Consider the following 14,067-nt stretch of genomic DNA (forward strand, 5'->3'; position numbering starts at 1 on the left):
AGAGATGGAAGGATTATTATAGTTGAAAGTGAGAGACGGAAGACTTGCTTAAGGGAGTTCTCGTGGAGCCAAAACTCTGTCTAGAAATTGTTTCCTGTGGTTCTTGCCTTCTTGGGAACAGCAAAGCCAGCTGTGGCGCTTACTGCATACGTTTCCTTTGTTGACGTAGTAACTCATCACGTTCTCCGGCAAATGGTTTCTTGTCAACCAGGAGCAAGAGAGCTTGTCCCTGTTGGAAATCCATGGTGAATGAGCTGAGGAGGGGGCGGCTTGTGTGGAGTGTGTGTATTTATCTGTATTCTTTTCCATAGGTACCATTAAATTTGTCTGGCTTAATTTAATGGCAACTTCTGGGAGCTGCAGAGGCTGTAAAGGGCGAGGGTAAGGTTTTTGTCATCTGTTCAGGCTCCTCTCCTTCCACTGGAACGTCCTCATTCCCCCTCTCCCTTCAGCCTCTTCCCTTTGCCAACCTATATGTATGTTCTACCGCCTCCTCTCGATTTTCTCCTCCCCCTTGTGTTTTTTCTTCTGCCTCTCAACCTCCTTTCCTTTCAGGTCGTTTGAGTCCAAGTTGAAGTAGGCAGCTGGTGTTACCCAATCTCTCTCCCTGGGGGGCCCAATCTGTGTAATCAGTGCTAGGGGCTTTATTCTAACACTCTGGAACCTCTTTTCTTGTTTTTCTTTGTTTTGTTTTTCCTTTTTTGTTTTTGTTTTTCTCTTCTGTTTCCGTGTAGGTCTCTTTAGTCAGCCTTATAGCTAATGCCCTGGGCTACTCGGAACTAGGTGCCATAAAGTCCCTTAGGACCCTAAGAGCTTTGAGACCCTTAAGAGCCTTATCACGATTTGAAGGGATGAGGGTAAGATACTAAGAGCAGCTGATCCTTCTGCATGCCGATGGAAACTGTTTACGCATGCTAGAACTGATCACACGGTGGGAAGATCATTCAGACACGATCTGTGATGCAGCTGCTGATTTGATCCTCCACTCTCTCCCCGCACCTGCCCCGTGCGAGGGGGTCGCATCAAGCTGCCTCATCACATTAATATGGGCCCCGCCCCAACAGCGTGCCATCGCAGAACATGTTAACGCTGGCTATTCTCATTTGGCCTGGCTTACCTGTAGCACTCGGGACGGCTTTCTGGGCTGTTGATTTAATAGGGAGAATCACCAGGTGCAAAGAAGGGGAATTGTAACCCGCGGCCCCACTGAAAAGCAGAGACCGCAGGCAGGGCTAGTGCCGGGTAGGGCATAGGCCAGGTGGGGGCTGTGGCCTTGCCGTCACTGAGAACGCAGCAGAGAAGGGGCTAGAAGACATGACGGCAGGCCTGGAATTGGGAACGGAGCAGAATTTGGCATGGCCCTGGGAAAAGAAATGCTTTTCTTTCTATTCTGATTCCTCTTATTGCACCTTGTTGTTCTCAGCCCAGTCCCATAAGGACTGGCAGCCTCTGTCTGATAGCAAAGCTTTCCTCCTCACCCCCTACCCCTCTGCCCACGCTATATGGTCCCCTATCCTGACACCGCAAAATAACAATCAGGTATGACGCCAGATGACTTCTCCGCTAGTTCTGAAATTTCTTGACACCTGCTATTCCTGCTTTGGTGATACTCCGCCCAGATCCAAACAGGGCAAGGTGCTGTTACCCTGCCAACTTAGAAAAACAAGGCTCCCTCTTTTGGTGCCCTTTTGCTGTCTCTGTTGGTTTAAAAAAAAATGTGCATGTGTGTGCATGTGCGTGTGCACACACACACATGCTAAAAAGTCAATTTCCTAAAATCACGTGGGCAACTTTTAGTGGTAATAGTTGTCCCGTGGTAACAGAGAGGTCTGTTATACTTAACGAGACCAAGAAAACTCATTTCCATTCAGATGTTGAATACATGCAGGAGAGCAAACCGAGGATACGTTTTTAAATGTGCAAATATCAGAATGTAGGAATGAAAATTAAATGGTTACAGTGGCCCCCAGGAAGCAAGACTGAGTGGAGGAACTAGGTACCAGGACAGTGCTGCTTCATCCATTCCTCATCTGTGGTCCCTGGCCACCGTTCCACAAAACAACCCCCAGTTGGACAGGAAGGTGAAAACTTCACTGCGCCTTGGGAATTGTGTTTTGTTAGTTTCTTCAGACAAATGCTTTTCGCCACCAGTTGCGTCTCTGCTGTAGCACAGTCACGGTTCTGTTTACTGCATATCAGCTTTCTGCAACCTGTGCGAAACCGTTTGCAGGAAAGTCAGGTCCACGGCAACACAGACTGCTTTCAATTTAAAAAACAAAGCAAAACTTGGGAGTCTAAGTCTTTCTCCCAGAGATCAGAGAGATGTCAGAACAAGTGCAGGGAGGTCACTGTAAGGCACAGGATAGACTGAGGGAGAGAGAGTATCCCACGGACGACTCCGCGCGCTGGGTCATTAGACATGGGATTACCGTGCTCTCCCTTTTTCAGAAAGGGCTAGTGAAACTTTTTTCCTAAATCCTATCAGTTCTGTTTAGAGTATTGATCTCCTATGTTGGTGAACTGAAACTGAGGAGTAAAAGAAGGCTGGTGGAGACAGTACTGGGCACACTGTAGCCGCCTCCGTAGCCCGTGCTCCTCCCCACCCCTCGGGGGTGATCCGGTACCTCCTAAAGCCAGACTGGTAGTACCTGAAGAAAGCTCAAGAAAAAACGCCCGGCTGACACTTGCTCTACCTTTCTCCACCGGGAGGCTTGTTACTGCTAGTCCCTGCCCCTGGCGGAAGTCATCCTTGGTAACCCGCCGGGGCTGGTTTGTTTATGCCGGGGCTGGTTTGTTTATGCCGGGGCTGGTTTGTTTATGCCGAGGTTATTTGCCTCCCCTGGACTCAGGGGCCCTTAGGGTGGCCACACCTCTTCCCTCCAGCCCCACCCCCTTTCCTCACCTTCCCTTGGGCTTACCAATTCCATTCCCCAAAACTTCTGGTTGCCAACCTGCAAGTAGCTTAGGGACCCAGAGGTCCAGAAGCGGTGATCAGAGCAGAGAGGCATAAAGTTTTCCTTGAAAAAGCATGAGGAAGTGAAACCTCTACATCGAGGTTTTTTCCAACAAAAATAACATGAGGGAAAACCAGTTTGAACCAAAAGCCAGGATTTGGAACAATGAGTGTTCAGAAAGGGAAGCTCTGGTAGAGGAGTGGCCCTTGGTTTGGTCAGCTCCGGTCAGCCGACAGCACTGACCGCTCCTGGCTGGGCCGAGGAGAGGGCTAAGGACCCTGTCCTGTGCGGCTGCTTCCCAGTCCCTCCCTGAAAGCATAGCTGCTGGAAGGAAAGATTGAATCCGCCTGAGCTAACAGTCAGCTTCCCAGCAATAAACAGCATTAGGTACATACATTTTATTTCAAGGTTACTTTTCTCCGGGGCCATATGTTTTCCATTTTGTGATTTGGATTCTCATGTACACCAACACCCAGTGCTTACCCTTAGAAAAATGCTAGCTAGGAACCCTTCACAAACTGAAGACCATCAATGCAGGTGGGCTCGACTGTCACTGTGCTGCTCCAGTGGTAGGCTCAGACCTCCGTTTGGGAGGGAACATCCAGCCCTAGCCTGTCCTGGGACACTGACTTCAGTTCTTCCTCTCCTTCCTCAAACCAAACACAGGAAAATTGAAGCACTCATGCAATTATTGGCAAAGGAACACTTAATGTAGTTCTTTGCTTTTCTCTCCTCCATAGTAATCTTCATTTAAAGATTTCGCTGTGCTTTTAAATTTTTGAGGGTATATAATGCTATGAAACATGCATGCCTTTTTGTTGATTGTCAGTACATAGTTGTCCATTAAAGCCATGTTCCCTCTGCCAGATATTAAAAGCTATTTGACAGATTTTATAGCATTTAATGAACAGTAGTGTTCTAGACATTATGAGAAGACAATGCTCTAAGAATTCATATCCATTGGAATTTTTTTCATCAGCTAAGTGATTTGAAGCAACCATTAAGTATATATGTCCATTGAAAAAAATAATTTTATAGATTGCTAGACCCAAGCTTTGAGTAATATTTCTATACCTAGTTTTGAACAATGAATTTTATCATAACTAAAAGCAATGTAGAATAACTTGAGAGTTATTAGGGACCAATTCATGAAGTGATTGCCTGTGGAAACTTGAATTACCATTTGCACTACCTATGGTGTGAGAGTTCAAGAAAGCACGGTTTTTTGCCCTTTGGTTGCTGAGAATGTCAGCACAATGATGATTATATATGGAGCACAGTTAAACAATTTTCATTACTAGCTAGTGTCTACAGCCAGGAAGAATTATTAGTAAATTTCATGAGCTGTTTACTGTTCTATTCATAAAGCTAAGCTAAGAAGTTTTTCTTTGATTATAATTAATCAGAGGTGCATTTATATCATATAAGGACATTGGATTTTATAGGATTTTCATGTTCTACATATCAGAGAACAAGGCTCCGTAAATACTTTCGTGTATTGATTCTTTCAATCTGCTCTACATGTATAAAAGTAGGAAGAGGTCACTTAGTTAATTAGCTAATTATTCTTCCCTGCTATAAATATTACCCCATATTCAACTGTAACATGTAACCCTATCCAGGACAGGTTATACTGGGCTAAGATAATCCTCCTCCCAGAGGAGGAACTGAACTGAGATAAAAAGAAACATTTCTAGGTTTCAGATCTTTTGGGGCCTACTTCCCCATTGCACACCTGTGATGGTCTAATAGAAGGTCATGATCTCTCCCCTAAGCTCTGCTGCAAAATGCTGTCACATAGACTTGATCTTTTGAATATTGGTAATCTACTCTCTTATCGTCAGAGAAATGATTATTCCATTTGTGGATCATCCTCCTTTTGCCTGTTCTTTTGCACATTTCATTGCTTTCTGGTGCTCCACCAAAGGGTGAGCAACTGTAGAATGAGGAGGTAAAATTCAAATCTGATCACTGGACACATTTGGTAACATCAGTCAATCAATCAATTAATCAATCATTCACCAAAATAACATGGAGGATTTTCCAGATTTCAGATATTCCGGCTTTCCTCCATCAAAGTAATGAACAGTTGAAGGATAATCATTTACACCAAAGACAGAGCTATTAAATCTAGAAGAGATTTCTTGGTCTAAGAATTAAGAAATAACTACCTCTCAATCTAAAGACCTTCATATATGAATTGGGGAAACACAAAACTAATATTTTAATCTAAAGAATGACTCATCCGCAGAATATCGTTGCCTTTTTTATATAGGACAGAACAGCTCTTCTCAACCCCGTGTTCCCGCCAGTGACATTACAGTGTAAGGCCAGAACAGAAGATAAGGAAAACTCGACCCCAAGTCGGGCTCAAACAGAGCCCAGAGCCGCCCCCTGGCGTTCCTTCCACCGCACAGCCCTGTGGGCCTTTTTGACGCTGTGCATATTGGCAGTGTGTGTGTCCTGCCTCTTCCCCCGCACTAAAAAACTGATGCCGGAGCATGGTGATACTTCTCACCTCCTCTAACAAAACATTAGAAAGCTGCGTTTATATCCATGGTTTTTATTTTTAACTCCATGTTAATTTTCCTAGGATATTAGAGAAAGGAAGACACAGTCTTCCCAAGTTATAGGGTTACCTTTCTGGGACTTAGCAGTCCCACTTAAGACAAGAGCAAGTGAGGATCAGGGCAGAATGAACACCAGCCTCATTTTCTGTGCCTACCCCACCACCGCGCCCCCAAATGCTATTTTTGTAAGCCCTTTGAACTCCTCTACAGAAAATTGCGGCCACAGTAGAAGTGTTGTCTAGCTACTCTCACCTATAGTGTGAATCAAAATCGAAATTAAAAACAACCCAGAAAGTTGGATTCCTGAAGGGTTTTTTTCCCTTTGTTTTTTTTCTTTTTTTTTTTTTCCCATTCCCAAGCTTACCTACAGTCAGTGATTTTTAACAATATGCCAGTTTTGGGGTTTCAAGACCAGTGATATAACCCAGAACTTTCCAGAAAACATAAGGCATTCCTATTCCTAATACATTGTAAAGAGTCGAGTCCAGCCCTGGATTGACATCAGTCAGCATTAGCCAAATGGGGACGACTCTTACATTCAGAAGCCTACAAAGTCAGGAGAGAGAAAAAAAAAAAAAAAAAAAAGGGCTGAAGAAGAATAAGAATAATGAACCTTGAGTGAAAAATACATCTGTTCAGATTTTATTTTATTCTGTTTGGTAGAGGGAATATAGCTTTTTTTTTCTCTTGAGCCTGCAAAATATGCATGCTCAGCTATTGCCTGAAATAAGATAACTGGCCTTGCATAAAAGAGACTTTGTGTACCATTGACTGATTCCCTGCTAACCCCAAAGGGTAGTTCTCTGTGATTTTGAACAATCCTACCTTGTTTTGCAGAGGGGGGAATGTCTGTTGATAGGCAACTGGTGAGCTTGAAATCAGATTTCCCCCATGGGGGGCATGTTTTGTGAGCTGGCAAGGAGGGAGACAAGACTAAAAAATAATTTTTTCAGTCCCAGGTTGGAGCCTGGGAGGAGAAGACCTAGGTCAACTGGGGCAGGGAAATTTGTGTTAGATGAAATAAATATTAAGGAATTTACTAGTATTCCTCAAAATATTCCTTAGAGATTTAGAAAATGCTGGTCCTACTTGTGGATCCATCCAGCTACTCTAGTTCCAAAGGGGGCATAACGTTTTTGTAGTCAGAACAAGCCACGCAGTATCATTCCCCTCCTGGAAATCAAAAGAGTATGCTTGCCCATACTTCCTCCCAACACTCAGCAACCTCCCCCTTCCAATGCAGGTGGTGGTGAATGCCTTGGTGGGCGCCATCCCCTCCATCATGAATGTGCTGCTGGTGTGTCTCATCTTCTGGCTGATTTTCAGCATCATGGGAGTTAACCTGTTTGCGGGGAAGTACCACTACTGCTTTAATGAGACCTCTGAAATCCGATTTGAAATTGAAGATGTCAACAATAAAACTGAGTGCGAAAAGCTCATGGAGGGGAACAACACAGAAATCAGATGGAAGAATGTGAAGATCAACTTTGACAACGTCGGCGCAGGCTACCTGGCACTTCTTCAAGTGGTAAGCGTTGCCGGTTTTGCCAGTCCTGGGCAATTCTGACAGCTGGCGAAATCACATTTGGTTCCTTCTCATTCCTATCTCCAGAATCAGGGTTACTCCTTATAGGCCACGGAGAACAATGTCCTTTCCCAATCCAGTTCCAGGGAGACACCTTTCCTGAGAATTCCTGAATTCTCCAAGACCTCACTCAAGGCTGGGGTGGGGGATCTCTCCCAATGCTCAGGACAGAGTTCTGCTCAGCAACAAATAGATTCCTGCAGCATAAGAAAGTTGCAGAGAAATCACCGTCTCTCTCCAGGGCAAAGTATGTATTTAAAGAGAACGGGGGTGGGGAGAAGAAGGTAAGTGCATAGACACCAACCACACCAACAGAATGGGAATTCTGATTTAGCAGAATAATCCTATATAACAGCCACACTAAGTTAACTAAAGAGAAGAATATGGCAGTGCTAGGATGCTGCCACTCATGTCAGCCCAACCCAGAGAAAGTTCTCAAATTAACTTGTCGCAGTAAGAAAGGATTTATTTTAATTATGTAGCATATCATCATGTCTAGTTTTCTCTTCGATTCTCACCAATTTTTTGGAATGTTTGACAAGACGGTAGGATGCAATGAAAGCTCCTAGGCTTTGGAGTCAGACAGATGTAGGTTTGAGCCGTACTGCGATGTTTATTGCATATGTAACCTTGGACAAATGACTCAAATTCCCCACGTCTGTTTCTTCATCTGTTAAATGTTGGTGATAATACTTTGCACTGTTGCTAAGAGGAGTCCTAATAATTTTTTAAAATTTCTTAGAACAATGCCTGCCACACAGCAGTGCTTGATTAATGGTATTTTGCTATTAGGTATTTTTGTTACTAATACAACCGTGCCTGCATCATATAGTCCTTGGGAGAACTGAATGCCATGATGCAGGTGAAGCTCTCAACTTGACCTTAAAGATAGTAAGCACTTAAAAAAAAAAAAAAAAAGATAGTAAGCACTTACTGTTAGCTAGCACTGTTAGCTATTAGATGGCAAAGTTGTTAGAATGAGCTCTATCCTACTCCAGAGTCTTTTGTTGTTTTATCCCAGTTGGAGAAACGGGACCCACAAGTTGAGTCTGAATTGGAGCACCTCCAGGAGACCAATACACGTCAATCAGCCAGTTAGACACTGTATTCACAGAGTCCCCACCTTGCGTACAAGGTGCTGCGCTTGGCACTACTAGGGCCATCTGATGTATAAAGAACCACCCGTGCCCTGAAAAAACTTTGAATCTGGTTGAATAAATAAAACAAATGGGACAAAAAGAAAACGGAGAACACTGAATTGCTAACCACTATTTGTTTCCAAAATCAGGAGAGGTCTAGTAGATGGAAAGACAGTGCAGTTAGGAAGGGCTGCCTGGGATGAAGGTAGGATTGCCATTGCTGAAGGCAATCCTAGGATGGGGAAAGTTCTGGCCTTGTGGCCTTGTGGCCTTGTGTTTTTGGTTTTGTTTTTTTAACTGCAACTTAGAAATTTTCAGACCCCCATTGCTTATTTAACACCATGGTAAAAAATGACTCGTGGGTGGTCAATTACGTTCTCAGTAGCCTCAGTAGATTCCTGGCACTCGTTCATAAATACAAGTTTGCCCGAGCATTGGGCAACCTTCTCAGGCCCGTTTTAAAGACCTTTTACGAGAGTATTGATCCAGCTATCATTGTCAACATGTTTCTCTGCCAAACTTTGATGTTATTTCCAGGGACTTAGACAAAGCCCTCTCGGGACCTGTGTTAACTAACAGAAAATTCTAGGTCCATATGAGATCGTGCCCAAACTCAGTCCTGTGTTCACACCCAACCTGAGCCTGGCCTCTGTGACCCCTGCCTAGACTCCCACTCCCTGCCCCCAACAGGCACAGTCTAATGACTGACTCTGTTTGCCAGGCAACCTTCAAAGGCTGGATGGACATCATGTATGCAGCTGTAGATTCCCGAAAGGTAAGGATACACCTGGCAAAACCACAACCTTGAGAGAATGCTAGAAAGCAAGCAGCATGGCGGCGAAAGAGCGGGTTAGGACACGTATTGCTGGTTTGATTGATTATAGCTCAGTTTCCTCCTCTCAGTCAGTCATCACGTTTTTACACCGGCTGGGGATGATCAGGCTGTTGGTTTTGACCTGGCCCCAGGGGAGACGTCTCTTCTTCGTGCTGACCCAAGAGTGGCTCCTAGCTGCCCTACCTCCCCTCCCCCTGGCCTCGTCATTTGCATAGTCTCCACCTAAGTCCCGGCGGGGCGGGTCCTGCCGGCCTGGAGGAAGAACCGAGCAGATAGAAAGTAGCACGCCCTCCGCCCAGCTTGTGCAACAGCTCCAGTGGGCAGTTATGGCTGGTGGCAATGGCATGTCAGATCGCCCGCCTCATCCCACCCCCACCCTCACCACCCAGGAGCTGATTCTCTTCTTTCCTCTCCAATCCTTTGACAGCCTGACGAACAGCCTAAGTATGAGGACAACATCTACATGTACATCTACTTTGTCATCTTCATCATCTTCGGCTCCTTCTTCACCCTGAACCTGTTCATTGGTGTCATCATTGATAACTTCAATCAACAAAAGAAAAAGATAGGTTTCCTCCCCTCACCGCCAGCGGCCAGAGCTCAACACAGATGAGAGACACTTCTGTCCCTATCTCTAGAAAGAAAATGCCTCTCTTTCTCTAAAATCCTTGTTATCACCTCCCTGTGGCCTTGGCTCCACTATACATTAGTGCCATCAACTCTTTCAGGGGCGGGGGGGGGCGGGGAGCTGGATTGCACAGTGTGGGCTTTACCACATTTCCTAGGCCAAACTAACAATGTCCTAATACCTAATGTACTAGCAATTTTTGAGGTCTTTGTTGGGTGTGGCTTCCCGCCAGGGGGAGGCAGGTCAGAGAGGGCCTAGTGATAGGGGTGAAAAGGACAGCAGCAGCTGAGTAACTGTAGCAAGAAGTAGAAAGTGTCTAGACTTGTCATGACCCATGGGAATCCCTGGGCACCACTAGCAAACTGGGATTTGAGAGACCATCCTTGGAAAGTTCACTTCCTGCCTTGTTCCAGGTGGTTAACAATTTTTCCTAAATAAACTGAAGCACTCACTCTCGTCATCCATTATAGAAGTCACATCTGTGTCAACAACCTCCCCGTGTTGTTTTCTTACACCAGGATTTCTGAATTTTTAATATTGTTGGAAATAAATGGGCCAATAACCAGGACCTGAAAATCCTTTCGTTTTAAAATGTTCTTCTTTAGACTTCCGTCATGGAAAGCAGGTCCCCAAAAAATGTGTGAACCAGGAAGATTCAACTGTCTTCAGCATCACAGCTCTCAAGTGTGCCCTTCCCTGAGGGCCCGCAGTGGGGCAGTCCATTTCCTTCATGCCTAGTCGCTGGCGGACCTCAGGAATTCCAAGCTGAGGACAAAGGCTGGTGTTTCTTTGAATTAGAATAGTTGTCCTAGGTCTACCTCATTATGGGCCAACTGTTAGCTTAACTGACCTCTGGAAAGGTCAGGGGGTCAGGTCCCCCTCAGTTCTTAGGGTTGAATCTTAGGTCCAAACCACAGCGTGTGAGAGCCTATTGTAATTGCTTGTTCTCTTCTTTCTTCCTTTACTTTGGAGGTCAGGACATCTTCATGACAGAAGAACAGAAGAAGTACTACAATGCCATGAAAAAGCTGGGCTCAAAGAAACCACAGAAACCCATTCCCCGCCCCCTGGTGAGTGCAGGCTGAGGGCAGAGTGAGACCCCAAATGGCAAATACACTGGTAGGATTATTGCCAAGGAAAGAAAGGGGTAAGTGACAGGCTGCCTGTGTCCTCTGATCCTCTCCCAGCCACCCCATTCAGAGGATCTGGGGAAGACAGCAGAACAGGGACTAAGGTAGGGGATGGCTTTTATATTTGTACTTGACCTTTCCTTGAGACTTCCTTGGGCTGCAGCAGAGAATCAGCCTGTTATAATCACATAGGCTCTGGCACTGGAAGAAAGATGTTTTAAGAGACCGCTAAAAATTGACAAAGGAAAGTGAAAATGAAAGCTGGTCTCTTTCTCCCACTGCAAGATAGGATGTGACCACTATCTTCTCAGCTCTCTGCCCAGCAAGTAAGTCTTTGCAAGACAGCAGAGTGGGACATCACCCCCAGGCTCAAAGTTCCATTTTCTGTAACTTTCATTTAAAGTAACTTTTTATTTATAAACAGCACAACTCTTCAAAGCTCACCTGGCAGTCTAATTTGTAGAAATAAAAGTAGAGCTACTTTGAACCAAGAGTGGAAGTCCCTAAGCATTTTCCCTACTTAGTGCCACCCTCTGGGCCTGGCATACCCGCTCCCCCAACTTCTGAGGGGAAGGAAGCCCTCAGGCCCCGCTGAACAGTTGGGAAACCAGTGAGTGAAAGTGATCCTCAAAGTAAGCACCAGCTTGAGTTCCTAGGTTCTTCAGAAAAAAAAAGAAAAAAAAAAATCAGAGATCTTAAGAAAGAGAATGTTTTTGGTACTTATTTGATGTTAGAGCTTCCGTTTTGTGATGGAAACGAGACTGAGAATGGAGAAGGTTAACATTTCTGAAGCTCTCTTCAGTCCTTTGCACGCAGGAAGCTGCGTGTATTTTCTGTATTTTCTTCTGCTCTAAAATATAAAAAAATCCTATGGCAGGAGACATTAATAAAGAGTGATCAGCACTCATTCAGCAAATAGTTATAGGTCTCCTACTAATGTTCCAGGCACCAGGCCCAAAGTGACGGACACAATTAAGACACTGTTGTCAAGGTTGTTTTTAATACAGGGGGGATTTAGGTAATGAACGATCAAACCACCACTATACAACGTGTAGTGTTGTGAGAAAAAACAACCAGAGGGCCTGACAAAGAACAGGGAGCTTGGGACAGAGGATCCACTTCCATAAAGTAGTCTGAGAAAGCCCCACTAGGAAGAGTCTACTTGGGTAGATGAGAAGGAGCCAGGAGTGCTGGCTGTAAGAGCAGAAAACATCCGTGTGGCCAGGTGGTGACGGGCTAGAGGAAGGGGCGGGAGGTGAGCCAGATTAGACTGTGCGAGACATCTCTAAATCAGGCTAGCAATATGAACCTTGTTGCAAGCCCAATGAGAAACTGTTGAAAGGTTTTAAGTAGAAGCAAGATAGGATCCATTTATGTTTTTAAATAATCCCACTTGCTACTCTGGAGACTATGCTGGAGGCAGGCGAGAGAGGTGTCAGGACACCAGCTGGGAGACTCTCCCAGAAGTCCAGATAGAAGATGGTGGTGCTTGGGCTAGTGTGGGGCCAACAGAAGTGGGATGAAGTGGATGAATTCGGAAAAATCAGTCGGACCTGCAGTGTATGCGGTGGGGGGACGAGGGAGAGGAAGGTGACAAGGGTGACCCTTAGGGGTCTGGTTTGGAGACTGGGTGCATGATAGAGATGGGAGAGGAGCGGGTTGGGTGAGAGGTGGGAGAAGGACTTGTTAGGTTGGAGATGCTTATGAGTCAACAAGGAGAGATGCTTGCTGAGAAAGCAACATAGGAATTCAGAGGAAAGAACTTGAGAAACTGAAGGACACAGACACCATGTACACAGTAGGAATAGGTGAACTCTCCTGGGGAGACAGTGTAGAGAGAAAAGAGACAAGGTCAGGGCAGACATGACCAGCAAATGAGGCTGAACAGGGGCAATTGGCAAGGCGGGAAGCCCTCCAGAAGCGTGTGATGGCATAGACACAAAAGAGAATAGGGGCAGCGTTAGAAAGCCTTGGGGAAGAGAATAAGGGGTGTTATCGGGGTCTGCCCCTGCTCCTGACATCCTGCCAGAGCAGCAGCAAAGAGCTGGCTAGGCTTGCAGAAAAGAGAGGTGATGGCAGCTTCCATGGTCCACTCGCGGAGGCTCTCATGAATGCTCTCATGTCTTTCCTCCCCCTCCCGCCCCTAGAACAAAATCCAAGGCATCATCTTTGACTTTGTCACTCAACAAGCCTTTGATATCGTTATCATGATGCTCATCTGCCTTAACATGGTGACCATGATGGTGGAGACAGATACGCAGAGCAAGCAGATGGAAAACATTCTCTACTGGATTAACCTGGTCTTTGTCATCTTCTTCACCTGTGAGTGTGTGCTCAAAATGTTTGCCTTGAGGCACTACTACTTCACCATTGGCTGGAACATCTTTGACTTCGTGGTAGTCATCCTCTCCATTGTGGGTAAGTGGGACCAGCAGGGGAAGACGCAGGGCGCCTGCCTGGCCTTGAGCACGGGACTCCTGGGTGAGCGGCCCGTTCCATGGGTGCAGGCCCGGGCCTCTCATGGCGAAGCCCACGTGCATCTCTAAGTCATCTCATGGACCCGCCCAGTAGGTCACATGGCCAGTGGGTTTCTAGTGAGTGTTCATAGTTGTCTTGGATTAAGAATTCCCTGGTTAAAGGGGGAAAATGGTAGAGATTTGGCTCTTGTTTTCAAGGTGTTTAAAGTTAACAGGGAAAGTAAAAAGAACCCTGGCTGCAGTTGCAATGTAATGTGGAAAGAGATTGTTAGGTTGGATACTAATAAAAGTAGTCTGAGAACATTCTGGTGGGGACAGCAGGGCTCGTTTTACTGACGTTTTACTGTGCACCGGCGTGGTTCTTCACTGGCATGATCTCATTTGATGCTTATGACAGCCCAGGAAGCAGGCTATTTTTTAATCTTCTGTGTGTCCAAGGTCGCCCAGCTGGGAGGTGGCAGAGGCGGAACTCGGGTTGGATCTTAACAGCAACTGTGTAACATTTTGCTTCAACCTAGAGGCATGGGAGGGTTGATACTCTGGCAGGCAGACAAAATGCTGGCCTATTGATTGGCCTCCCAAAACTTATCTCCTGGCCTTCCTAAAAGGCATCTCAATGGTAAAACACTGGCTTGGTTCCAGGTAGGTTTAACTGACGTAGGCTGTCAGAGGAAGAGTGCCTGAGGCCCGAGGGAACCAGCCCCAGAGCTGGTGGCCAGGCTGGCTGAGCAAGGTGGTGACCAGGGGCA

General features: G+C 45.8%; 1 protein-coding gene across 1 annotated transcript in view; it reads left to right on the top strand.

Moving 5' to 3' along the window:
• The window catches only part of SCN8A (sodium voltage-gated channel alpha subunit 8), a gene marked incomplete at its 5' end in the record, with an annotated part of 122,962 nt that overhangs the window by 99,333 nt on the left and 9,562 nt on the right, over positions 1 to 14,067 (top strand). Inside the window, 5 exons of the mRNA XM_080811454.1 lie at positions 6,768 to 7,052; positions 8,970 to 9,023; positions 9,511 to 9,648; positions 10,677 to 10,781; positions 12,989 to 13,259. Of these exons, the coding sequence (XP_080667580.1) occupies positions 6,768 to 7,052; positions 8,970 to 9,023; positions 9,511 to 9,648; positions 10,677 to 10,781; positions 12,989 to 13,259 (853 nt within the window). The remainder of the gene's footprint in view (positions 1 to 6,767; positions 7,053 to 8,969; positions 9,024 to 9,510; positions 9,649 to 10,676; positions 10,782 to 12,988; positions 13,260 to 14,067) is intronic.

Source organism: Martes martes (assembly GCF_963455335.1).
Source record: "Martes martes genome assembly, chromosome: 8".
Lineage (NCBI taxonomy): Eukaryota > Metazoa > Chordata > Mammalia > Carnivora > Mustelidae > Martes > Martes martes.